Source organism: Seriola aureovittata, chromosome 7 (assembly GCF_021018895.1).
Source record: "Seriola aureovittata isolate HTS-2021-v1 ecotype China chromosome 7, ASM2101889v1, whole genome shotgun sequence".
Classification (NCBI taxonomy): domain Eukaryota; kingdom Metazoa; phylum Chordata; class Actinopteri; order Carangiformes; family Carangidae; genus Seriola; species Seriola aureovittata.
In genome coordinates, this window is record NC_079370.1 from 16,470,782 (window position 1) to 16,498,033 (window position 27,252).

Genomic DNA, 27,252 nt, shown 5'->3' on the forward strand with positions numbered 1-27,252 from the left:
ACACAAGATGTGTTTGTGTACACTGTGTAGGTATGTCTCTGCATGTTTATGTATATTTTGTCGCTGTTTATGTGTATAATGTTTTTGCTGATGCTTCCATATTGCAGCCCCTAAGCTAGGGAGTCTGTTTCACCTAATTGAAGGTCAATATTTGCATGAGCATTCCTACAGACAACTTTCCTAGCTTGGTTTAGACAGAACACAGGCTACCACTGTACTTCAATAAAATGAGAGTGGTGCCTGTCATATTCTAGTCCAGCACTGCCAGACCTATCTCTCTCCACTACGTCTGCACTGTGTCAAAGCAGTGGAAAGCTCTTTCATAGCCTGCAATTATTCTGTAGGAGGTGGAAAAAAAAAACCCTTCCTGATTGTTTGATTTTGTTAAACCAAAGGCTCACAGATTCTCTTGCTAAATACTGCAGGGGTTTGGTTCTGAGAAATATTAGGCACATGGCTAATTAAATTTAGCAAACAAGGAAATTTCCCTATTGGATAGTAAACTTTCAAATTTATTACAGAGACAAGGACTTTGAAAACAGAATCTGTGACCGGAAGACAGAAAGCAGAGGAAGACAAACGCAAAAGCCAGTGGTCCACATCTGTTGAGTCAGAGTAGTCATAGTCTGGGTAGTTTTGCTCTCCTGTATGTCGCAGGCTTAGTGTCACCGCAGATACAAGAAGTAAAGAGACAATTTTAGGGCCAAACTAGTGATTTTACACATTTACTACAAACCAGTTATACTGAACAAAAAATAAATACATTTGTTCAATTTTAGAGTTTACACCCAGCAATCAAAAACTATATAGCATGCACTCAGAAATGGTCAGTCAAAATGTAATGTATCGCAGCAAAATTGCTAAACGTGGGTCCAGCCGGGCAACAAACAAGAGCAGCCAGACAATCAGACTCATTGAATTGAAAACAACTACTGTTTTTTCAAATTAATTTTGAAAGAGAAAATAAAGGTGAACAGTAAAATTATCACCCAGACTATCCTTTGTAAACATCTATCACAGTTTACAGACAGCTTTGACCTGCCATTCCTCCCGTAGCTGTGCACACTCACAGTTTTGCTCAATGAGGTAAAACATTTTGTTTGTTTGTTTTTAAATCTCCAAATAAAGTGGTAGCTAATGTGGCAAAAACTTTGTCTGACCGCTTATGTTTTTAGACGTAGAACACTGCTGTGTTGCTGCATTTCGAAATCTCAAGAGTTACTTTGGTAGGTTTGGTGTTCTCATATACTAACACCTTGCAAACATGCTGGTGCAGTCCTTTTAAGTGGGCTGAGACCAAAAAAACGGTTGCACTCCTGTGGTACTTATTTTATTGTCACTCTAAGATCGGTTTCTGCTGACTCTGGGTTCAAGGACAAAACCCTCTATGCTTATTTGGGTGTCTGTCTGAAACCCCTAATAATCCTTGATGAGACTGTTGAGTTGATCCAGCAGCCTCATAGTCAAACAAAAGGCGTGACAGTAGGTGAATCATCTTAGGCAGGCTCAAGCTCCACAATGCACTGCAGCTTTAGTGAAGTAATCTCATGTCACATTTGTCACACTGTCATGGTGGATTACCGTCTGAAGATGAATGGTCAGGTGACGATGCTGCTCAGCATCAATCGCTCTGTTAGTGAATTTGTGGATGGAAGGAGGAGAAAACAGTTTGATATTGCGGATGCTCTGTCCCACAGTAGCTTCAACATTTCTCTCTCACTTATCACAATGATCGCACAGGCCGGTTTTCCATTGGCATTCACACACAGGCATCATCTGTGCCATTGCTTCCTCTAGAAACTTCTGCACCCCACGAAAAAGATCCTCCCCTCCTTCCCTCCCTTTCTGCTTTTGCCAGAGCAAAACCCCAAAGCTGCTGACACAGACTCACCCAGCGTAATTGAGAAAATAAACAGATGATGAAAAAAAAACAAAAAAAAGCATGTGCTGTTCGTCATAGGGCCGCATATTTATCCTTTGCTGTTGGATGTTAAAACCAAGGTTTTCATCACCTCTTGAGGGAGAAAGGATGGATGTGGTGGGATGATTGAGGAAAGAGGCAGTAGTTGAGGTTAGCATGTCAAGGTCCATCACATCAATCATTCTGTATTCTGTACCCGTTTATCCCGTGCAGGGTCATGTGACCTACACCATATGCCAGAACATATTGGGCTAGAGACCCATAGCATTAAAGCTAAAATGAATTGGATATTTGGATGATGTAAATGTTATTTCGGAATTTGATTTGCAGCCATTAGCAACACTATAGCTTTGACGACGAGTAAGGCATGGGCGCATATGTTGCGGTGAGAAGGACAGACAATGCTGTAGGAAGCTCTTCCTCAGTCGGAGGTGTTAGTGTTTTCTATTATGTAATCCTGCTGTCCTCAACAACCTCAGACAGTCAGCAGTCCCAATGTTTGCACCCAGGTAGTCCCCCCCCCCCCCCCAGCTTTGCACTGTCAGCACAGTGCAAGGGAGCAACCCCGGCTAAGTCACTACAGACTTTCATTTTTCATCAACACTCTAATATGCTTAATGGCACTGCGCTGAGGAGAACCTGAGGAAACCCCTTCCCCTTGCTGGGGTCAGCAGATTGACAGGTTGCAACGGACAGTGACAAGCCTGAGGAGCTGGTGGGGGGGGGGGGTGGGGGGGGGGGGGGTAGTGGTGGGCACATGGTGTATCCCTGGCTGAAGGCTGGATGCCATCCACTCCCATAGGGAGACCAGGAGCTGCACAGCTGGTAGCATGTGACCAGCCGAGGAGACAGGCGCCTCTTCTCCTTGTTCTCCAGGAGCCTCTCTCTCTCTCTCTCTCTCTCTTTCTCTCTCTCTTTCTCTGCCTCACTACCAAAAAGAGCCTCCGAGCTGTAGTAGTATGTGGCTAGCGATGTGAAAGGCTGATTGGGATTCTTTGTGAGTACAGTCGTTGGAGCAGCGGGGCCGGGTTCCCACTCACTGCCCCTGAGTAGGGTGTCCATTACTGTGGGAGTGCCTAAATTACACAGAAGAGGGAGATCAGGAGAAACCCTAGTGAGAGTTTTGGAGAAACGAGAAGGAGGGGTGGAGGGTGTAGAGTGGAGAAATCAATTTGTCTTTGAGCAAAAGAGCATGAGACACACAGCTTTTTCCAGCAGTGGTAAAAAAAAAAAGGAAAGAAAGATGCCCTGTGTGTTATTACGATTGCAAAATTGTCTTTATTACAAGCAATGTAACGAGCAAGATTGTAAATCATGAATTAATGCCTTGAGCTGGATTCCATGGGATTTTTTTTTTTGTCAGAATGGAAGAATAATGTTTCTTTGTCAGCCTGTGAGATGGATGGTCTCTATGGTGCTAGGCCAGCAACAGCCTGTCTTTCATTGGTCATAGTTGTGTTTTATTACTTGCATCATTGGTCATGTTGTTATTGGCATCACGGAAACAGAAGTCATAGGTTGGCTGTTGTTTGTCAGTGACCAGGTTGAGAGCCTGCAACGATGGAAAGCTACAGTAGCTTTCCCCCTGACTTTCTGTTTTAACATTTGTTTCTCTTCTTGCTCGAGTGCCGCCGCAAAACTCAGAAGATGCAGTTTACTTTGCAGAGAGTATCACTGTTTCATCCCATCAGTCTATGTAATGCACTGTTTATTGCTTTTCTGTGTAACTACAGTGTTATCAGATTATCGTCAGTGCAGTTTTTCATGGTGAGCAGTGTGTTATATTGTATTCTGCCTCTCATCAGCCAAGTCTTCACTCCTTAAGTCTGTGTGTCTTCAAACAAGCCCGTATAAAGATTTATGAAAATGTTATCCTTCTGAATCCAGACTAGGCCTTTAGTCTCAGCGTGCTATTTATCTATGTATTTGTTTTATCCTCTACCTAATGTCAGCCCTTTCTGAGCCATGGCAATGTGATTCTGTTGGCCCATCACTTTGCTCCGGAGTGAAATATCTCTATTGGATGTATTGCCATGAAATTTTCCCTGACTTTTCATCTAGCGCCATCATGAGGTTGACATCTTAACATCGTAACAGGTCGGATAACTGTGAGGTTTGCTACAGTTAGTCATGGTCCCTGGAGGGTGGATATTAATGACTTAAGTGATCCCATGATTGCTCATCTAGCTCCATCAAGACAAAATTTCAAATTTGTTGAATACTCAGGTTTATGACCAAATAGTTGTCAAACCAATGAAATCCTCATCAACCTCAACTTAACTTTGTGTAAAGTTGTAATTAACAAATATTACCACATTAACAGGCTAAATTATGGTGGTGAACATGGTAAATGATACCTGCTAAACGTCACCATGTTAGTATGCTGGTGTTAGCATTTAGCTCAAACAACTGCTGTCCCCACAGCCTCACATAGCCGCAGCATAGTGAGAAAATATTACTTTATTTGGATGACAATAAATATTTTTACTTTATTAACTTCCTCATTTTGAAATTTATCTCATGATCTAGTCACATACTTTCTGTTGTAGCTACTAAACACTAGCAAGTTTAAAGCTTTTTTTTTTTTTCATATCTATAGCCTATAATTTTAGACAGACCAACGAACTCAACAAACCCAGAATATAGCCAGCCAAACTGAGGGAGGGTTTATGTTGATGACCTGTCAATCATCCTTTCTACAGCCTACGTGAAATGACGTCTCTTGCAACCAAACGTCTGTTGAGTCTTGCCAGACCACAACGAGCAAAATGAAAACTGTGGGCTGGCAAGAGCGAGTCTGCCAAGACCCGTCTAATGTGATTTTGCTTGTTTTTGTGACAGTTTGTGTTTCTGCTAGGTGCCAGTGTGTGTGCATGTATGCATATGTGTGCCATAAAATCATAAAATACAGTGATTGTTCTCACTGAATCAGTCCTCCTCTCCATCCTCTTAATCACGAAACTCAGCTGTGGAGCTCGCTCTCTATCATACCTCTTTCACTTTGTTGCAATTGTTCAGATGCTGCTTAACTTTGAGGTATGCACAGTTTGAGTTTTCTACAATTCATAGTCAAGACTGCTTCAACAGTGAAAGTTATCCTACTCACCAGTCCCCAGATTAGATTTTATTGGTCTGTAGATTAGATTTCCTATCTTAGTTTAGCAGCTCACTGGAGGGCACGTCTTGCCATTTGTTTAAATTTTGTGGGTTCAGGCTTATGACTTCCTCATCTGCTCTTTAAATGATCTATAAACACATTTCTACTGTTCCAGAGAAATCTGTTGAAATGTTAGGAAGCTGTTTGTGCGTTTTGCTTAAGAACTTGCTGTATTTATTTAATCTGTTTGTACAATGAGCAACATCAACAGCAAACTCATACTTTATATTGTTTTGCTGTTTTTTTTTTTTTGTCATTTTCATAATGGTAAATCATATTTAAGTTAAGCTATACTGAAAGCTCTAATTAGCCCTTATTAATTAAACATTCACTGAAAACCAATTATTTACAATCATACCGTCAACCCCCCACTTTGAATACAGCTGTTCTCTGAGCATTATTTTCTCAAAAAAGTTGTGGAGAACTGAAAAGTTTTTATTGACTGTAATCAACTTTATATTTTTGTGATTGCTTAGAGAAACTGAATAACCTAACTAGTTTGAATCTGTGGCTGCTGACCACAAAAAGTCACCTGACAAGCTTGTTAACCACGAGCACCATCAAGGTTTCTCTTATTGTTCAGCTGTCTAGGAAATGAACTTTAATGACTTGTTGATCATATCAGTGAATGTACAGTCAGAATGCAAAGTCATACTGACTTGATTCATGAACCACCACCCTTTTTTTTTTTTTTTTTACTGTGGTCTCCTACCTCACAATATTATTACTTGGGCAAACTTGGTTTCAGCACCCCTCAGTTTACTGTTACATTAGCAGGGCAAAAAAATCTGGCATTTTGTCTCAAAAAAAGTGACTCAATAAAAGTGAAGTTACTCACATCACGCAGTGAGTTGTGCAGTTGTACATGCTATTTGGTAAATAAAAAATATACTTTTCGACATGGTGATATGAAAGCTGGCTCCAATTCAAAACTATGACAAATTCACATTTTGTCAATTTGGAGAATTTGTATTGTGTTTTGACTGAGATCTATACAAGAGGTGCACTCTTCAGGCACAGCTGAATCAGCTGGTGCAGGGTGAATTGGACCCTGATGACCACAGAGGCAGTGAATTCAAAGCATGAAAACTATTGAAATGACATCAAAAAAATGAAACTGTGTCAGAAAACTTGCCCTGGGATGCATAAAAGGATGTTCCTGCGCTGAATATCTCTGTGGTACAAATGCTCACCCGCAGAGAAGGGAAAAAAAAAAAAAAAAAAACATGTCAGTACATAAAACCCAGATTGATGTTACATATACTCTGGCTATGTGCAAGTTTTCAGTTTTAAATAGATCCTGCATTGAATTTGGTCGTTCAACATCATCTTCTTGTGCGAAACCAAGCGGTGTCGAGCCCATTGGTTTTTCTTTCCAGTGTAATTCTCCACAGAAACTCGGTTACCTGCCTCTCTGTCAGTCATGTTGGTGTGTTTCGCCTTTTCGCTGCACATCCTGCTGTGACCGCCTGCATTTAGACAATTAGACATGAGAGGCTGGGCTTTGCGTCATGCCTGATGGTTTTGCTTTTCTAAAACCAGGGCAAAGTGCTATGTGAGGCATCTCATTCATGAAATAATAATTAAAAATTCTGTTCTTTAGCCAATAACCCTGATTGATAAGCCGCCCTCAAGTGCCTCCTTGAGACTGTGGAGACATGTAGTCAGCGTAATATTAAATTAATCAGCGTGTGGTTTCAGGTTTACAGCGTACAGGTATCGCCCAATCAGAACTGATAATTGGAGCTTTCTCCCCGATAATGGCCAATTCATCATGCAACTGCTTGATACCCAATCTGCAGTCCTGAAGTGAGCAAATCATGTACCTGAGGTTACACTGAGATTGCGGTGTTATCTAGTAACCTGGCATGACAGAAAGCTCTTACAGTATACATTCCCAGTGGGGAAACATTCTCTGAGGTAACATAATGATCCGAGAAGACAGTGAATCCCAGCTTAGGGCATGTTCAGGAACAGCGCTTCAACCTGTATTGGATGACAAGTCAGCCGTACGTAACCAGGCAAGAACTAACAGGAAATCAATGTATCCAGCCACCTATCCCACATCAATACAGTGTCTCACTTTCTTGCCATAAGGCTGCTCATCTTGCTGTCTTTCTCCTCCTTCTGTCGCTCTCCTTTTTTTTCTGTCTCGTTCTGTCTCTGCAGTGTGCTTCTTTGAAAGCCACAGCATCTCTATTTTAAGGACTTCTTTTGTTTCTCTGCTTTGTATTCAAATGATCAGGCTCACACAGGCAGGGGTATGCGGCTCAGAAGAAGTGGGATGGTGGGAGAGGAGGGATGAGAGTGAGTGGCGAGCCGGCTTTTGGAGTCAGGTTTCTCCCTAACCAGATCTTTAAGAGGTGATGACAGCTGGAGGAATGCACTGCTAATTCCCCTAACGCTGGTCACGTGACCTCGGGGCTCTGTTACCTTCCAGAGCAATTTGAACGGTCTGGGTGGTCAGGGGGGAGAAAAATGTGCATCTACAAGGTGTCTGTTATATACTGTATACGCACACTATGATTTGATTTCATTCAGAAGCAGTGTGTGTTTGCAGGAATTCGAGTTTGCTACCGTACCCTGGAACCAGACGGTGTGGCTGTGTGTGGCCTTCCCTCGTGGCCAGAGTAGACCATACCTCCCAGCAACAATGAGTACAGCAAGTGACACATTTCTGTCTCTCTTGTAACGCAAAGTGGGCCAGTTGGTTTGCAGTAGAGAGAGCTGTGTTTGACTTACAGGACTTGTCATAGCGGATAGCCTCTTCTTACAACAAATCTCTTTTCCTTGCAGTAAGAGTTGTGGTAAAGAACCTGGACGCCAGCATATGTTTGCTTGTTCCCTGGTGCTTTGTTACTAAGCAGCGTGCAGGTATTGACACTCGTTTCGACAACTTAATCCTTCTCAACCTCGTGTTTACAGTACAGTAAGGCTCTGTTCCTTTAGCTCTCTGTTGTTGACAACTGTTACTGTAAAAATAAGATGAGCGCACTGAATGCTGCACAATGATCTATTATGTTCTCATTAAACCTTTGGTGGATCCATCATTACCAACACACCTGACAGTACTTTATTTGCTGTGGTGAAAATCGAAGATTCCCAAAGATGTCATGATGAATTTAATGCAATGGTTTGGCCATTTCAAACATGGCATAATTGATTTTAATATTTCCCTAAATCTGTGTGTCTTCAGGTTCAGTGAGGTGCAGAAATAAGCAGATAAAGAATGTATACTGTATGTGACACTGGCAAACTTAAAAAAAAAAAAAAAAAAAAAAAGCTCACATAAAACTTTTTTTTTTTTTTCTGGAAATAGATTTTTTTATATCGTTTTTTCATGGAAATGCGATTCACCTCCATTAATTTGGTTTGGAGGCAAAAATCCCAGGTTCCAAAACCATGGACCAATTAAGCCAAAACTATAAGCAGGACCAGACACTGCAAGAGATCAGTGAAGAAATATGTTCTGTGTTAACTGAACCAACCCACTGAGGGTGTCCTCAGAGGAAATGTTGGGAACATTCAGGTTCAGGGGGTTGAGGGATTGGTTTTGGATATGAAGTACAGCAACAAAAATGAAGAACCAGATCCATCTCTACTTATACCTACAGTATATGCATGCAGTGCAATTTATTGTTGAGAGTATATTCATGCATTCTGTAGATTCAGCATTTCACAGCTCCTCACATGCACACAGATTTATGAAGGCACTGTTTTAGCTGCACTTGATTGTCGGGTGTGATTGATGAGCTGTCTCATTCAGCCCCTGAGCTGCAGTCTCAAGATATAGAGGCTGCACACCGCACACACATTTGATGGCCTTTTATAAGATTGTCTGAGATGGCAGATAGAGTCACTCCCGTAGGTCGGAGCTGTGTACTGAGGATAACTATATACAAGAGCTGTCTCTCTCTATGTCTCTGTCTCTCTCCTACGCATTTGCACACACTGTTTTTCTCCTCTGTCTTGTAATTCTCTGTCTCGCTCTCTCTCTCCTGATCACATGCGCTCACACTCACACCTCCACTTGCAGAGAAACAAACGCACAAACAGACGGCGGGTTAAGGCACATGGCATTTGTATACATGCGTTGGGTTTGAAGGTCGGCTGACGAGGCGTTGATGGAGAAGAAAGTCTCCGCTGACAGGCCACAAAGGCAGCGTGGCACCGGGCAGAATGGGCAGCGGGGGCTCACAGCAGAGGAGGGAGAGTAAACTGTAAACCGACACTTAGGCTGAATGGAGTTGTTTGTCACTGTGGGTAGCAATTACTTGGACTGGCCTGGCTTTGAGTAAACTCCCTGATCAGAAGGGTGCCCCTCTGCCAGGCCGGGAGAGGGAGAGGGAGAGGGAGGGGGGCCGGGGGCCGTGTTGATACATTCTGCGGCCTGGTCCTCGTGTTTGAACACACTCAGGCCAAGCTTCCACCTGTTGACTCTTCCCCGTGTCTGTGTTTGTGCAGGCAGCACTAAAAGCACCAGCAGCTCCAACTTAACAGCTCAGATTAACATAGTCACAGGTTACTGAGATGTGCAGATAAGGCATGGCACCGGGTCGTGTATAGTGCTACAGCAGCGCTCATTGTACCTGCTGCAGCTTCACACAGGATGCAGTACAGCAGCTGCAGAAAGAGGAACTAGCGCAGGCTTTCCTTTCACTGGGGAGAAATCCACATGGGTGACTTCATAGAAAAACAGATAACTTCAGCAGAAATAGAAATAACTGCACTAACAAAAGACAGTTGTCATTGCCCAGCATGTAGAAGCAGATTTTTTTTAATTCTGCATGTGAGAAAGTTGAAGAGTTCATCGTTGGATGTAACAAACCTTCTTTAATCTTTTGAACTTTAATGTACCAAAAAGTAAAATAAAACTTAGGTCCCAGCATTCATTTACTTAATGAAAGGTGCAAACAAAGGGGATTTTTCATCAGATATATTGATTACCAGTGAGATGTGTGTTTGTCCCCTCTCCAGTCAGTTACCTTAAGACGTCCATCTTATCACAGGTTTGCCTCAAGCCCATTCTTTTCAGTTGCACCACGACTGAGAGAGCAGATATGAAGCAGTCGAGTGTGAACGAAGGGTACAGTAAGCTGCGTGGGAGAATTTGCACTGTGATCTTGACATCCACGCATCAGTGAAACTTGTGGGCGCAGGGAGGACAGCTTTTGAAAATGTCAGTTCCTCTTTCTATATATACCCCCTGTCAGCCCCCATCCCCTATGCTTTGTCACTCTTTTATTTCATTTTCACACCACTTGTGCTGTGTTTTGATATTTGGTGTTGAGCTGTCCAAAGGCAGATGAAATTTCTTTGACGGGCACTCAGTATCTGTTTCACTTCTGTTACAGTAAATCTCGAGGCCTCAGAGTCTTTTTTCACTGCTGCTGTCCCTCATTTATTTGTCATGTCACAGGAACATTTTGCCTTTGACACAGGGAATCAAACCTAACCTAAACTAAAACTCAGAAGATACTAATACTGTATAACTATAATAGCTGGGTTTACACTACCGTTGCAAATTGCTAATGATATATCAGCTCTATATATGGTATCACTTACCAATCGGGGACTTTATTCAGGCGCGGGTTACTTTCCATAATCACTACCCAGAGCAACCCTGGAGACATGATTTCCTGGTAGCCTTCCTCATAATATACATGGCGTTTACTTTGCCGCATATAAAGACAGTGGCGCTTATTAATGCTTCAGCACCATGGAAAAGGAAAAGATAATGAGAGTGTGTTGCAAGGCTGAAATTGAGAACTAAATGGGGAGAGAGTGGCTGCGAAGAAGGAATAGTGCATTTCTGTGTGTCTCAGAGAAAAAGAATGGAATAGAAAAAAGAGAGGCAGAGAAGCCCCTCAAGATTAAAAAAAAAAAGAAAAAAAGATGCTGAGTGAAACAGAGGGTGGTCAGTCTTTCAGTGTTTTACAGGATCAGATATCACATCTGCTGAGGATACAAATCGATTGGCATTAACAAAAGACTAGCATGCTCGACTCCATTAGCTGGCTGGTTGGTTGCATGTCTAAGATCGCGCTGCACCAGCTGTATTGTATCTGTGTATGTGACAATAGATAGACAAAGTTCTTGTTTATTTTGCTACATTGGGTATATGCTGACACACTGCTAGACCTGGTTGTTGGACCTCAATACTATTGAGTACCAACTGAATTGTCTTTGATCAGCTATTTCCCGATTGAATCCATCACTTCATTTTAAACTTAATTTTATCCAGGAGAAGTTCTCGTGTGTTCAGCTAGTTTAACGCATTAAACTCAAAGTTGGAATATTTTGTTATTTTGAAGCCTGCACTAGCAGCTCTAGGCTAAAGGGATCCTCCACCGATTTACCACATCACAGTCTGTTTTCCAGTCTTGGGGAGTAATAAAAAGCAAACTGTTTAAGGCCTTTTGTGACTATAGAGCCTACCGCTACAAGTGATGTCACTTTAGTGAGTACCAGCTGGGACTGAGGACTACAACTCTGAAAAGGAAAATCTTAGTCTTAGAAAGGTGTGAAGTTGCCAGACCTGTAGCCTGCTGCTCATATCTGCTTGAGGCTAGCAGCTCAAACCTATGTTAACTCAAGGCTACATTAGTCGCCACTAGCATGAGTATCTCCAAACTGTTGGTAGTCACTTTGCATTGTGGGCATGTAGGTGCTAGGTTTTTACAAGGAAGAAGAATGAGTTGAATAAAAACGATGATATCTCTGGTTCTGCATCGATTTTGAAAATTGATTTTTTTTTTTAAAACTGTCCAATGTGAGTCTGACAATGTTATAGGATTATTCTTATAAGCACGGCGGTGCTTTGAGCTAAATAACATCAGCAGGGCAACTTACTTGTAATGACAGTGCTAACATGTTGATGTTAAGCAGGTATGATCTTTAGCATTAGCAGCATTTGCTAATCAGCAGTAAACCCAGTGTGCAGTTGAGGCTGATGGGAATGCCATTATGCATCATTTTCAAGTGACCATTAATTGAAATGCTTACCTAATGCTGGAGCTAGATGAAATGTGTGTACCATATTTCATGTAAATCCACTCGATAGTAGTAAACCACCTAACCGGCACTGCCGCCCCATGACTAAAAACAAGGTACAAAAGTTTAAAGTCTTCAAAAACTGTTTTCGTATCAGTATTGGAGCACAGGTATCACATCAGCACCAGTATCAAAAATATTTAGTCATTCCTCAGCTCTACAGTATACAGTATATGACATTAAATGCACAATGATCACTTCCCTGCCTAATAACACACACTCTTTAGTGTGTGGACACTTTACCGGTGCCAGCCAGTCAAGTCCATCAACAGATGTTCCACTTCTCATGGTCTTTAATCAAAACCAGTGTTGAAGCTGCACCTTAGGAGGGGTTAAACTCTATGTCACAGGATAAGATGTGTTTAAGTTTTATGTAAGTTTTATTTTGAGGTGGATTGCGCTAAAGAAGTGATGATCCAGTTACATTTACCCGAGTAATGACTGGATTTAGTGGTTTGACATGCTGGTCCCAGAAGACTCAGCCCACTTTGTTAGATGGATGTCTTCTTTGCCCCCAGTCTTTTTTTCCAGATAAATGCAAACAGGTAGAGCAGCAATGAGCCACAGTGGCTTTTATACACTAGGTGGGCTCCCCTTTTTAAATGGATCTTGTTTCTATCATAATGCCACAGTCATTTGGACAGAGGGGGGTCAGTTTACAAGACCACACGTCTGAAATAATCTTCCCCTTAGAACAGAGGGAACCTTCTCTGAATACTCCCATATTTGCCAATTTTACTGCCTGTGTCTGCAGTTTATGGGATGAAAGTCCAAAAATATGTCATCTGTATGGTTGTCTGTAAAAAGGCGCAAACCACTCATTTGGTCTAAATTATAGTCTGTGGCTGTTCCAGAACAACATGAAGTTTCTTATAAAGCATGATGTTTGCATTTTAGGTGTTGCTTGCCTCTGCATTATATTTTGTATGTAGGTGTGTGTTATATACATGAAATTGCCTCATGAGACCATACCACAGGGGAGCCCTTGTTTTCATTTACTGTAAATGAGAACAGCTTTGCATAATGTGAGCTTGACATGCTTGGGGCCAGTGAGTAGCATATGGTTACCAGTTATTATAGCATCATGAAAGCTTGCCTTCACACCATCACAATTGTTGCATTTCCTATTTTCCTATTTTGATCAAAGACTTCAAAAATAATATCCTCTCTGTTTTTGCTTGCAAGGCTGTTCAACTTAACACCTCGTATCTCTCTCTAGCTTCTAACCAGACTGTGAGTCTGCAGCCCTTTCTCCGGCCTTGCTAATCGTTACGTCTGTTCAGAGCAACTTTCCTGTCAATCATCGCCACAGTGGCAGTTTTGTTCCCAAGCCTCTGCTCCCCCCACCACCTTCCCGTCAGAACCCCTCAGTCTGAGGAACAGAGGACAAAGGGATGACGGATGGGTGAAGGTCCCTCACAGGGAAGTACAGTATAGAAGGTGTGTGCTGTAAAGGGTGACAATGAGCACATTCAGGCAGACACAATACAGTGCCTCGGCCAGTGAAGCCAGCAGCCTGTGAGAGTAGCCCAGCATCAGGCCAGCACAGTCCCCTGCAGCAGTCAGCCAGCAGGCGCACGGAGCCAGGGGTAATCACCAAGTCGTGAACAACACTCCTATTGACTGGAACCAAATAAAATAAGAGAGGAAACACAGAGCAGAGGCGAGAGAATAGGGGGACATCGGGACAATATAGGAACAATACATAAGAAGAGGAGAGGTAAACAAAAATGAGAGATTTGATAGAGAGTAAATAAGCAGGTGTATAATAGAGGAGGTTGAAAAAAGAAAAAGCAGTTAGAGACAGAGAGGACCATCTTTTCCTTTTCATCCTGTCATCTGGCTGTGAGTCCCAGCAGGCCACCACGTGTCGCTGGCCTGTGAGGATCCATGTTCCCTCTGCCTGCCTTCTGATCAGTAGCCCAGCCATCCGCTCATTCTATGTGCCGGCTCGTCACTGTGTGAGTGTGTTTATTTTAGAGTGTGTGACTCACACTTCCTGTGCTCTGCCAGTGAGGCAAAGCTCTATGGAACAGCAGGACCTCCGTTCATTCTCAATTCTCTCTTTCTCTTTCTCTTTCTCTCCCTCTCTCTCGTGTTGTACTGCTGATAGGCCTAGCCTGAGTTCTGCGTAATGCGGGGGCTTGCTTGAATGGATGCCACTCTGGAATTCATTTACAGATGCAGCACAGTGGCACTCTGGCTGGAACTGGAAGGTGTACTTAAAGAGACATATTCATAGAGGATTTCATTTTCCCCCTTCAAGCACCACTACAATGAGACAAGTTTGCTGATAAGGAGGTGATAATTGCAAGGTATCGCCTGCAGGGTTCTGTGTTGCACGGGAAAGCCCCGTGTAAGACCTGTTTGTAATCCTATCTATCGGCAATGTGCCACCGCCACTGAATGTGTGCGAGTTAAAGAAGCAGCAGCAGACGTTGCCCTTCCTGAATGTGTAGGTGCATGTCTTTGGTTTCACTGTCCTGGTTTGTCATGCACTTTGATTGCATTGGCAATAAGAAATATAGCAACTGATGATGTAACTTTGGTTTTAGAGACGATGATGGGTTGTTTTTTTTTTTTTCAAGATGTTACTTACGCTACGAGATTATGAGTCAGTTTTTAGTGTCTTCCAGCTAACACATCTTACTCCTCCTCCCCTTACATTTGCACAGTGGAAACATTCATTTAGTGTCTTCCTCTCTCCCTCTCTCTCCATCATTCCTTTTTTTGCCTCACCCCCAGCTTCTCTCTCTCTCTCTCTCTCTCTCTCTCTCTCTCTCTCTCTCTCTGTCTCACTCTCTCTCGGCAACACACCCACTCAAACAGTCATATCCGCTCTCACTCTCTGGCTCTCCCTACTTGTCTCACAGTGCCTGTGAAGCGTCTCTGAGGGGGAAGACCAGACTGCTCTGTCAGGTAATCTAAACTCTGTCTGTTTCTCTCCCTCCCTCTGCACCTCCCTCCCCTCACTTTCTGTCTTCCTCTCTCTGCGTTCTTCTCGCCCCTCAATCTTCTTCCCCTTCTCTTTCCCTCCTTATTATTACTTTACTTGTCAGGTAAAGCGAATTAGTCATGTAGTTATTGCAACTGTGTCCTAGTTGTTGGGAAGTGTGTATACATTTGATTTATTTTTATTGCAAAAGTTGCCATTTGGTACATTGTAATCTAGTACCTTAGCACCCAGAGGAGTATTTTGTTAATTAAAGGCTTTAAGTTTGTCTCTTATGTCAGTGTCAAAGACTCTTTGTCACTGGTTTAAGGACAACATACCTGAGATGTTTTAGCATCTCAGAGGGTATCACTGAACTGTATGGACATTTAAAGACTGTGTATATGACACCTATTGCATATCTTTCCTGGAAGTTGGATCCCTCAGAGTTTATGGAGAATTAGTGGTATTTGTCTCTTATTGGACTTGAGGGTCTGAGGCCAGAGTTCCTCTCCAATCACAGGTAAAGTCCTCTGAGAGAAATTTTGTGCTGTCTAACTAAGTGATCACAAAACAGATCATTTCCATCTGTGAAGTTCCTGGACACAGAAACCCGGCAACCTGTAATTTAGTCGAAGTTGTGGTCAGTTTTGTTTTTTCGGTTGATTATGTCACTAAAGGGGCAGATTGTCCGCTGCCAGGGGTATTATTAAAAACTGCGAGTACAATCTTCTCCTGCCGCCGAGGTGTGCATTAAACCTGCTCTGCCATGCCACTCGTGTTTGATTTAAAGGCCGGTTATTGACCTGCAGTGCACTGGCTTGTGTTTAATCAAAGTGAACACTGCGATGCTTGTGAACTGCCAATCTTATCAAAGCCCTGTGAAATCCTTCTCTACACCGTCTCACCTCAGAGGTACAGCGATCCCGATGCATCCTGCACAGAGCTGAGAGAGAGTGAGTGAGAGCTCTGGTATGTAGTGTTTTTTCAGACGGCGTCCTCCTTGGCGCGCGGCATACTACTGACAGCAGTGATATTCCTGGGTGAGTGTGAGTCTTGGCCTCTGAGGTTTTATGCTCTATCTAGCGTCTTGTACTGCTGTCTGGATTTCTTTTTTCAGTCATTTACCAAACCAAACAGTTTCTCCCCATGGTTCTGTGATTGGTTAATGTTGCTGTCTAGGATTTGGGGCCTGAGTTTGATTGACAGCTCTGTTTTCTTGGTGGTGCTCGCACAGGCAAGACTGTTAACTTTCCATGTACCGTATACTTTGAGAATGCCTTAAAGCCTCTTCTACAGTATCAAATGTTGTACTGCTGTTGCAGTTCAAGCTGTCGCAGGCAGCACTGTATGTATTCATCTGCTGTGACATCAACACCCGTTGTCACTCAAAGGGGGTTAGATGTCAAGGGTCATGCCAGCCTGTCAATGGATGCATGCAGACGCCAAGCATTTCCCCTCTTCACTTCCTGCTGCCAGTGTGCGTCTGTAGTCAGAGAGGATGCTGGGAGATAAATTTAGACCTCCAGCTCCCTCTCCATCTGCCGTTGCTCAGAGTAGGCTGGTTTCCATGGGAACTTGCACCAGGCTACCGCCAGTAAGAGAGAATGGGGAGGGAGAGATGTCTGTGTGTTTGGGGTGGGGGGTGGGGGGGTACAGTATGACAGCAGATTTTTTAAAAAGCACTTAAGAGGGTTTATCTGTTCTCAGGGCACAAGCTAATTTAATGTTTAGCCCATATTTTTTATCCGTCATTACCAGCTGCATGAATACGTCTGGGTATTGATGAGGAAATGAACGCTAACTCTGCCGGCCACACTCTCCTGTGCATGATAATGAAGTTTCAACTGTAAAACTGCTGCAAAGCTCCTGTGCTACTTATTGAGCAGGAGCTGAGCTAAATGTTTGTTTTATGGAATTTACACTTTTAGAAGTATAACGGCTGGGCTTAATAGACACAGCCAAGATGATGGAGAAGGAGACTGTGTGCGTGCGTGCGTACGTGCGTGCATGCGTGTGTGCGTGTGTGCGTGTGTGCGTGCGTGCGTGTGTGTGTGTGTGCGTGCGTGTGTGTGTGTGTGTGTGAGAGAAGGAGATGGAGTGTGAGCTCTAACGTGTGTCAGGGCTCCCTTGGGTACTTGCATCAGTGCCTGTTTCTGCTGACAGAGCCCCTTTGCATGTTCACACACACACACACACTCCATTCCTCACTCATCCTGTCTTCTTCTCTCCATGGACCTGTTGTTAATCACATTTTAGGCACAGACACCAGAAAGTAGTTCACACAACAAATCACTGCATACACCATGAGACTGTTGTGTGAATTATCATACATTGGTCCAAGGCTGACTGGAGGTGGACGACTGGGGGTGGGGGGGGGGTGGGTGGGGGGGTGTCTTTGTGGTTTTGATCTGACACCTCCCATCAAAAACAACATAACACCATATAACAGCTGCATCAGTGGCTTCCTGCTCACACCTATGTCTAAAAATAGAGCAGGGTGAAGAACGCCCTCTTCGATAAGGCTAGACTCATTTACATAACCTGTGTGTATCACCCAAGGTCTTATAATGTTCACTTGTAAGCAACTGATTCCTGGAGGTGTGTATTTAAGCCCATCGTGCATTGAAGCGCTTTATGTGATATGCACCACTGATAACAAGTCATCCCTCGTGGAATGCGGATGATGAGAAAGGAAAACCCCTCGTCAAACAGCAGGAGGATCGGCTGAGTGGAACCAGGGTGGGTCACCTCAGGGCACTGCAGCTGATTGGCTGGTCAGGGCTGTCAGAGTGGATTTGGCTGCTGTGTGTTGGTGGATATTGCTCTGGGGAGAGTAGTACTGTACACTGTATGTGTGCTGTAGGGTGTGCGTGTGTGTGTTTTGGCTTAATGTAGGCTAGACTCTGGCATTCCTTTCCCTCATCTTCCTGGCAAGGCCCTGACTGTGTGTTTCCCCGCTCAGAGCTGGCAGTCTAGACTGCCATGAATAATGTAAGCAGTGCTCTCCCTCAACCTTAAAACCTTCTAATCGCCCTGTTTAAGGGCTGCATCAGCAGCTATGCCAGAGATCATTAAACTTACACTCTGATAACCAACTACATGAACAAAGACATTTATTACAGAGGGGCTGAGGAGGACAATTTGTCTTGCTCTTTGTGCTTTCCTTCCTGCTCAGTCCTTCTGTTTTCTATGCACAGCATCATCCTTCTTCAACAGCCAGACCCCACTCGCTTTTTACCCATCTTTACCCACACCTACTCGTCTTTTATCTACAGTTTTTATTGTCATGTCGCTTTTCTCTCTAAAATTCAAGTGTGTGAGGAACAACACTCTTCAGACAGGATCTGAAGTTTCTCTTCTGTAAACTCCATTCCCTCCTGATCTAACTTTTCCACACGTAACTCTGCAGAGTAATGTGTGTCTCTCTGGCTCAACAGCTCACGACAGAGAAGTCTTTAGCTGCCGCCACATACAAAAGTCTTCCTGTACAGCTGAGAAGGTGGAAGACAGACAGCTGAAAACAGAGAAGTGAATTTTAATGGTGTTGATTCAGTTTGTTATGCTGCCTAATTGCTGAGTGGTGATGGTATAAGTCTGCTGTAATCAAAGCGCTGGTCTGCTCGGGGGAAACACACACTAAACAGATGATCGGCCCCGAACAGATGTGGAGGAATGTGGAGATGGAGCCGGGAATATGTCAAGTTGTTTCCGAGAGGAAGAGTGATTCTCTTTCCTTTTTTTCCCACTGTAAACTGGCTCTAATGAAGGCTGACTGTGCAGAGTTTTTTTTTAGACATATGGAGAGAGCAAGTGTGGCTCATTAAAAAAAAAAAAAAAAAACTGTCACTGCTGCCTTGCCACCATTGGCACCTTGAGCTGCAGTCTTCTGCTGGGCCTGTTTATTCAGCCACTGGATCACTGCTTCAGTCTTTTCTCTCTACCCCACCTCGGCTAACTTCATCCTGCACTCTCTCTTACTCCTACTTCAAATGTAGATAAATAATATTATAGCCCATCTATGCATTTTCTCTCTCTGCAGCAGGGCATAGTATTAGAAGCCCCCCCCCCTCCTCATGTTGTCTTCTCTCCTGGTATGTTCCTAGAGCTGTCAGAGGTGGTGCACGCTGTCTACACCATCACAGCTGTGAGGTGAACATACAAGGTGTCCTCCTTCAGTGAGCGCTGATATCCAGAGTCTGACAGAGTCGGGGGGTTGCGAGCAGACGATGATTGATACTGTGGATGAGCCTGTGCTGGGACTGTCAGCGGTTGGGCATGGCTGCTCAGTGAAAATGTTATGATTGGCCCCATCCATTCCCAGAATATGTTTTGATTGGCTGCGGTACAAGAATCCCGTGTCTCGAGTTGAGAGAGAGTGCAGGATTTGTAGTAAGTGGGAAATATTACAGAACATACATCTTGATAAAAGAAGAGATTTCATTGCATCCTCGTCTCTAAGTCTTCATGATGATCAGCTGGACTCGTAAAAACAGCTTTCTAGCAGTGTGTGAGTGGCCAATATTACAATAGATTTTGATAAAGGGTTTCACAGTACCCTTTCACAACAGGCAAGCAACCACTTTCGTCTTGGCCCCCTCATAAACACTGCACCCTGGTGGCTGTATAACAGCAGAGTGTGAGGGGTGTAGGCTGAGACCACGTTGCTGTCAAGTCCTCTTATCCACTAGAAAACAGCTCCCCTCCATCTACCCCCTTTAGCTTTAGTGCCAGATCAGATAAGCATAGGCTATATTCCCAGCATTTGTTATGACTACTTGCCCTGACACTGTGGTCTCCTCTGTTGGTGCCTGTGCTGTGGATGTTGCCCGGCTGGCCCTGAGCTGCTCTGACTCCTGCAGAGTTGGCCAGTCATGGGTCAGAATCGAGTCACATATGTCTGTTTTGAGTGGAAGTCTTGATTTGAAATGGAGCTTTTAATTTTATCTCAATTTTATGGAGATCCACACGTGTTTATACAGTATGTGGGCACACACTAGATGATCACAATGACTTTTCAAAGTGTTACAATAACAAGATTATCTGTACCTAACATTTCATAATAGATTTGTAATGAGTTGAAGACAGGACAGATGAGAGCACTAACATGTTGCTGATGCAGTTACCTTGCTAATGTTCTCATGACAACAATGACGTCATTCAACACTACACCAAGAAATGTAACCCTGTTTATGATAGTAAGATATGTGGGATCAGTTTTTGAAGAGAGTTTGATAAATGGACACTAATGATTTTTGCTTTCTACTTTACCAATGTAATTCTTTCCCAGACTGTATGGGAAAGGCCTGTTTTCAAAAAACCCTGGATCTCAAGAAGTCTATGTCATCTTCACAAGGTCCTGTGTGTTTTCTGTTTCTGAGTATGCAGTAATGAGCCCTGAGGTTGGCTGAAGTCAGCAGAGCAGGACCTTTCTTTATTATATATCTTTTTTTTGTTTCTTTTATCAAGAAAAAACTTTGTATTTCTGTTTCTATTAGTGCAGAGTGATGAGGAAAAAATGAGAACTTGGGGATATTTTACAGCCCTTTGCCATAGCTCTTTGTGACAAAACCTTTTTTAGAGAATCTAAAACATGTAGTAATATGTTTCCACTTTAATGACTCAGTGCTTCCTTGTTTTTTCTCTGTGTTCCTTTAGACCCATTCAGAAGCTGAACGGCTAACACTCTTGACAACCAACAAAGGAGATGGAGAGAAGACCTTGGGAGGGCTGTTAGAATGGCTGAGGCTGGACAGAAGCAGAGCTGCTTTGTACAGAGAAATGATCCATGTTTACCTGCATCCATGCAGCTCCAGGGCACCTTTTAATGATGCCTCACTTGGTCCTCTTGAATAACTTTTGGCCCACACTGCGAAAGGCCCTCCGTTTTGATTTACAATTCAGTCTGTTCCCCTGACTCTGACCTCTCTGCTGTCATGCGGTTAGCCCCATGAGGCTCCGAGAGCCCTTCCTTGCGTGTCTGTGAGGCCTCCTCCCCACTCTATGGAGGCTGAGCCCAGCCATCCGGCTGATGAGGAGCGCTCTGGAAGGCAAGAGCAGCAGCATGTGACAGCTGAATCCTCACTAGGATCTTGTCCACCTCAGCAGCCCCAGCAGCCTCCTAATCCTCGTCCTGTGCACAGAGCCTTGGGCCGCCTGCAAAATCGCCAGCCCAAACGCACTGACCTTCTGCTTCGGTTACAGCAGCAGCAAGCAGTAGCATGGCAGCAATCAGACAACCCAGGTCCCTCAGGAGGCAGCTTCTTCTCTTCAGCTTCCTCGTCAACTTCATCCCTCCGCTCTACTTCCTCCACCCGGGGTGAGCATGGTCATGGGGTCCCATCTCAGTCCAGCCAAGAGGGCCAAGAAGGGGTCAGCTCACCCAGAAAAGGGGAGAAAAAACCCCAAAAACCAGGGAAATATGTGTGCACTTATTGTGGCCGTCCATGTGCCAAGCCAAGCGTTCTTCAGAAACACATTCGCTCTCATACCGGAGAAAGACCCTACCCTTGTGCCCCTTGTGGCTTTTCTTTCAAGACCAAGAGCAACCTGTACAAGCACCGCAAGTCCCATGCCCATCGCATTAAAGCGGGCCTGGCGTCCAGTCGTGATGAGCCCAGTTTGAGTGGACCAGAGGGCAGTGGCGTTGGAGAAGACCCTGAAGAACACACAGAGGGAGAAAGCACTGAGTCTGAGGAGGAGACGGGCCGACACAGAAAGTCCTCCTCCAAGGAGATGTTGGGCCATCCGAGGAAAGGTGGTAAGGAAGCACTGGGAGGCCCAGAAGAGACCCAGAGGCCTGAAGACTCCCAGGCTGTCAAGCAAAGACTGGCACTGAGGCTTAGTGAAAGGAAACGTGGACCCATGGCTTCTCCAGATGACCCTCCGTCCTCCCTCTCCACCTCATCGTCTTCTCTAGGCCCGGGCAGTAAAGGCAGCACAGAGTCTGGCTACTTTTCCGGATCAGGCAGCACTGACCTGTCCCAAGTTAGCCCTCCCAGTGCCAGTGCCAAAACCTACGCAGAAATTATTCTAGGGAAATATGGAAGACTGGGAGGGCAGCAGCGCAGTCCTCATCAGCAGCAGCCTCATTCTTCACTTTCCTCATCCTCAGGAACGGAGGAAAAGAGCATTCCTTTCGCTGTGCCCAAAACCCAAGTAATAGAACACATCACGAAGCTCATCACTATCAATGAAGCAGTAGTAGACACCAGTGAGATTGACAGTGTAAAGCCCCGTCGCTCCTCTCTGTCCAGGAAGAGCAGCATGGAGTCACCTAAATTTAGCGCCCCTAAAGATACCTACACCTTCGATCCCAAAGGAGAAGCCCCTGGACCCAGTGGTTTGCGGCACCTCCACAATCCTGAGGCAGATCCAGCAGGTACCCAGGAGCTGTCATCAGTGCCTCTGCTCAGAAGCCACTCAATGCCATCATCTACCAGCCAAGGAGAGCCCTCCACCTCTGGCACCATGTCTCCCAGAGGTTACCGTCTCTGCCAGTCATTCGATGAACAGCAAGCAGTGGTAGCAGAGATGAGGGTTGGCCATGCCCAGCGTATGCTGAGGCGCCAACCTGCCATAGAAGTCCCGCTGGGAGCTGAGGTAATGCTGGAGGAGTCCGGTCCCACCTCCTCCTCCTCCTCCTCAGTCAGAGTCACTGAACTAGCCAGGCAGCTGCAGCAACAGCAGCAGCAGCAGCAAAAGACTTCCAGCCTGTTTGAATGTGAAGCATGTAGGGCTCGCTTCCAACATAGTGAAGGCTACGAGGCCCACAAGGGCATCTGCCCAGGACAGCAAAAACTGGAACAAGAGAGTGGGGATGTGAGAAAAACATGCAGGGAGGATCGCCCACAGATGATGATGCACTACAAGTTCCGGGCCCTGGCCATGGCTGTTAGGAAGAGGAGGAAAGAGGAGAGCCTGGAGGAGGACCCTCCCAGCCCAGGGTCTGTAGCCATATCAGGCAGCTCTGCAGGACTCATTCCAGTGCCAAGCAGACCGGAGCACAGCCAGGCCCTCTCAGGTTTGTTTATGTATCCCTGCAATAGCAGATAAAATTATTACCCTATCCTGTGTGAGCAGGTCATGTCATCATTCAAAAGCAGCACACCACTATAATATAATGATAGATTTGTTGTGTTTGTGCTGTACGTTTCTAGGTGTTTCTTCACAGACTGAGCCAAAACAACAACAGCAGCAGCAGCAGGACAGGAAGGGCGTGTCCGTCATCCAACACACAAGCTCTTTTGAGAAGCAGGAGAGTATATCCATGGAAAGTCAAGAACCAGACCTCAGAGAGAGTCAGCAAACACAACAACCCGAGCCAAAACCATCACCCTCTACATCTCGCCTCATCCGCCAGCCAAACATCCAAGTGCCAGAGATCCTCGTTACTGTGGAGCCTGATGCTGACATGCCATCTGTGTCACCGCCGGTGACAGCATCCTCTTCCAAGGTACATGCTTATTTTTAGTATTCCGTAGTATTTGGGTGTGTATTTTCGCACGTTTTTGTACAATTGACTGCCTTGCTTGAATGCCGTTCAACATCCATTGATTTTTTTTTTTTTTTTTTTCAATATCCTAAGAAACAGTTGAGAAGTCAATGTCCTTTTATATTAGACAGGAAGTTATTTATACATTTATACAGAATTTAATGAGTAAACTATTTATCTATCCTAGGAGGCAGAGAGAGTGGAGGAGTTCCAGTGGCCTCAGCGTAGCCAAACTCTGGCCCAGCTCCCTGCAGAGAAGCTGCCACCAAAGAAGAAGAGACTCCGCCTGGCAGAAGCAGCCCAGTCCTCTGGGGAGTCTAGCTTTGAGTCTGTGTCTTTGTCTCGCAGCCCCAGTCAAGAGAGCAACATCTCACACACTTCAAGCCTTTCCGCTTCTTTTGAGGACCCAGCAAGATCAGAGCCTGCCATCTGGGCCATCAGTAGCCAAAGCTCCCAGATGCTGATGGTGCCAACCGTTTCACACCAACACCACCAAAGCCACAAGGAGATGAGGCGCTCAGCCTCAGAACAGGCCCCAGCCAGCCCCCAGCAAACAGAGCAGATCTCAGAGACCAGAAGTAAATCCTTTGACTATGGGTCCCTGTCGCCTCAGCAGTCTACATCCTCCTGGAAAGAAAGGAGAAAGTGTCTCCTTGTGAAGCATGCCACCTTAGGGGAACCTGAGCAGGAGGAGGGGGCCAGCATGAGTCAGTTGTCCAGAGCAGAGAGTCCAAAGCCGGGTCCTTCCCGTGCCATCTTTCCTTCTCTTTATTCAACCGAGGCAAGCCCCCGGTTCAGCCTGGAAGCCACAGGGAAAGCCTTGCAGCTGTTACAGCCGCAAATCTTCCCTCCCCGTCAGGATGTGCTCCCTTTGCAGCCCAGAGGCCAGCAAGCATTCACCCCGGGATCCCTATCCCAGCTACTCCCTGTCACCACAGCCATCACTGAAGTACTGTCCACCCAGATCATCCACAGAGCCTTCTTACATTCACAGTCAGGGCCTCCACATATACAAATACACCCAGCGCAGATCCACATGGCAGAACAGTTGGGATTACCACTCCATCAGCTTCCAGCTTTAGTTCCTCTCCAGTTCTCTTCCAGGACTAGAGCTGGTCAGGCTCTATACTTACCTGTTCCTTCAAGACTTACCACACATCTTCCTTCCCCTCCCACTACAGAGAGCAGACCCTCCATATCTTCTGAACTTACCCACCAATCCCTTGTAAGAATCTCCTACCACCACCCACAGCCGGTCATTGCCACATGCCTGGCACAACTTACACCAGTAGTGTCCCTTGTGGTGCCAGTGCGCCTACAGACCCATATACCTACCTATGCCAGTGCCATGTATACCACCCTGTCCCAGATCCTGGCCTCCACCCGCTCACAGGAACCCATTTCATGCACAGCTATGGTCATCATGGGCCAGGTGGAGCGGGAAAAGCTGCAAAGGTCCTACCTGAAGGTCCCTTCTCCAGACATCATTCTTCCCCTGTCCCTGCCTGCCGAGCTGGCCTCAGGTTCTGGAGAGGGATACGGTCCACTGGGGGCTGGAGGAAGTAAACGGATGCTTTCTCCTGCGGCCAGTCTGGAACTCAGCACAGAGGCTCAGCGTCAACAGAAAAGGGTAAAAGAGGAAGAGGAGGGGGAGCAGCATAAGGCAGGAGAGGAGGAGGAGGAGGAGGAGGAGGAGGAGGAGGATGTAGAAGAGAAGGTAAGAGAGGAGGAACAAAGTAAAGACACTGGGAGAAAACTGGAAGAGGGAGAGAAGAAACAGCCAGAGAGGGCAGAGGGGACAACTGTGAAAGAGGAGGGGGAGCAGGAGCAAGTACCAAGGAAACATAACAGGGAAGAAAAGGAGAAGGAGGGGGAGGAGGAGAAGGAGTCGACTGAGAAGACAAGTCAAAAAAAGGAAGAGGTGCCAGTTGTGGAGGAAGGGGTTGAGAGACCAAGCACCCCTTCATACCCCAGCCTCCACACCTCCACCTCAGTCAACTGGTGCTACCTGAACTATGTCAAACCTAACCCATCTGCCCAGAGGGACCCCCGCACCTCAGTTTATTCTACCTGGAGCGTCAGCGCTCACAACCCCAACTTGCCGGGGCTCAGCACTAAGGTGGTTCTGTCTCTACTGTGCTCCAAACAAAAGCACAGCACAGAGACATACACCATGGCCACGGCCCCAACCCTGGCCAAAGGCAAACTGTCCCTTGCAACTAGCAGGACCCCACGTGTGTCAGAGGTAAACATAACCACAGTACACCCTCACTGAATTTATTACTTAATCTAGACCACTCTTTTAAAGAGACACTAAATGTTGCTCGAATGTTATTCTGTTATCCTTTTTAACTATGTGGATTTTACTCATAACCACATTAATATGCTTAAAGGGGAACTCCACCTATTTTACACTGTTTGCAGGTCTTAGGGATTACTACTGGATATGTGGAAAAGGTTCCAGAGGGAGCTGTGCAAAATATGATAAACTGCCTCAAGTGGCAGACATCTTGAGGGGACATCACTTGAGGCAGCAATGGTTGGGGCTTAAAACTACAAATTTGAAAATGAACAAAAATCTGATCTGGGCGTGTGGAGTTAGAAAGAAGAGCTTACCAGACCGCCGTAGCCTGCTCCTCATCTCTGCTTGAGGCTACAGGCTCCAGGCTACCGGCTTAATAAACCCAAATCTCTGACCAAACTGTCAGAGGCAGAGTTGCATTGTGGGTAACAATAATGACAATATCTCTGGCTCTGCTGCATCGATTTTGAATCTTTTTTTTTTTGATGGAGAACTCTTTAACAGGAAGACGGTTAAGATTTTATTTTAAGTTGTTTTGAATTTTTATGTGTGTCTTGAGTGTAGGTACATGCCACCCCACCCAGCACCGTCACTGAAGTAAAGGAACAGCAGCAGCAGCAGCCTGAGAAGGAGGACAACAAAGAGATGAGAGAAGAGGAAGGACCCTCCACCTCCAAACAGGGCGAGCCCTCTCGTGTTCGCATCTTTGAAGGCGGGTAAGAACCAGCAGAGTGATGCCGAGAAAACGCACCTCTTGTAATTCAAAATTCAATATTTGGGAATGTGCCTCATTACACAAGTAATCTGTCTTTCTGTCACAAACCAATGCCTGATGACATCAAAAACAGAAACTATGGAGAGCTTACAAGAGAGCTGCACAGAGAATTACAGTAACAGATGGGAGGCAGTGGTGCCTGCAGGGACTTCATTTGTACCTGCAGCCAAGCTTTTTCCTCTTAGTGCTGGCATGGATGTCTGTGTTTTAGAAGTGCTAATTTGCAGAGAGAAAGAGAGAGAGTGTGTGTGTGTGTGTGTGTGTGTGTGTGTGTGTGTGTGTGTGTGTGTGTGTGTGTGTGTGTGTGTGTGTGTGAAAGAGAGAGGGGGGGGAGGTTGTCTCAACTTTCACTTTGTTTGACTCTCATTAATACCTGTTTTTACAGTTACATGAGTTACTGAGAAGTCAAAGAGGTACAGTTTGAAGCAATGTGCGAATAAACAGAACCATAGTCATGACTGTCATGTCATTTGTGTGTTGTCTTCAAACCTCCACACGTTTGTACACGTCACTGTGTACACATATTTGTGCTTTCCATGAATGTGTGACTGATCTTTTCTCCAGAGCAGCTTGTCTTCTTCTTCTCTCCCAGGTTTACTGGGTTTAGAGCTGGAAGAT

The 27,252-nt window shown here is 45.1% G+C and overlaps 1 protein-coding gene across 2 annotated transcripts in view; it reads left to right on the forward strand.

Moving 5' to 3' along the window:
• LOC130172216 (transcription factor HIVEP3) overlaps positions 1-27,252 on the forward strand; it is a 39,407-nt gene that overhangs the window by 5,682 nt on the left and 6,473 nt on the right. Inside the window, exons 2-6 of one of the 2 annotated variants that reach the window (XM_056380760.1) lie at positions 15,005-15,050; positions 20,722-23,086; positions 23,223-23,518; positions 23,745-25,802; positions 26,424-26,575. In XM_056380760.1, coding sequence (XP_056236735.1) covers positions 21,067-23,086; positions 23,223-23,518; positions 23,745-25,802; positions 26,424-26,575 — 4,526 coding nt within the window. In that variant the 5' untranslated portion in view covers positions 15,005-15,050; positions 20,722-21,066. The remainder of the gene's footprint in view (positions 1-15,004; positions 15,051-20,721; positions 23,087-23,222; positions 23,519-23,744; positions 25,803-26,423; positions 26,576-27,252) is intronic. The other variant, XM_056380759.1, reaches the window with a different exon arrangement.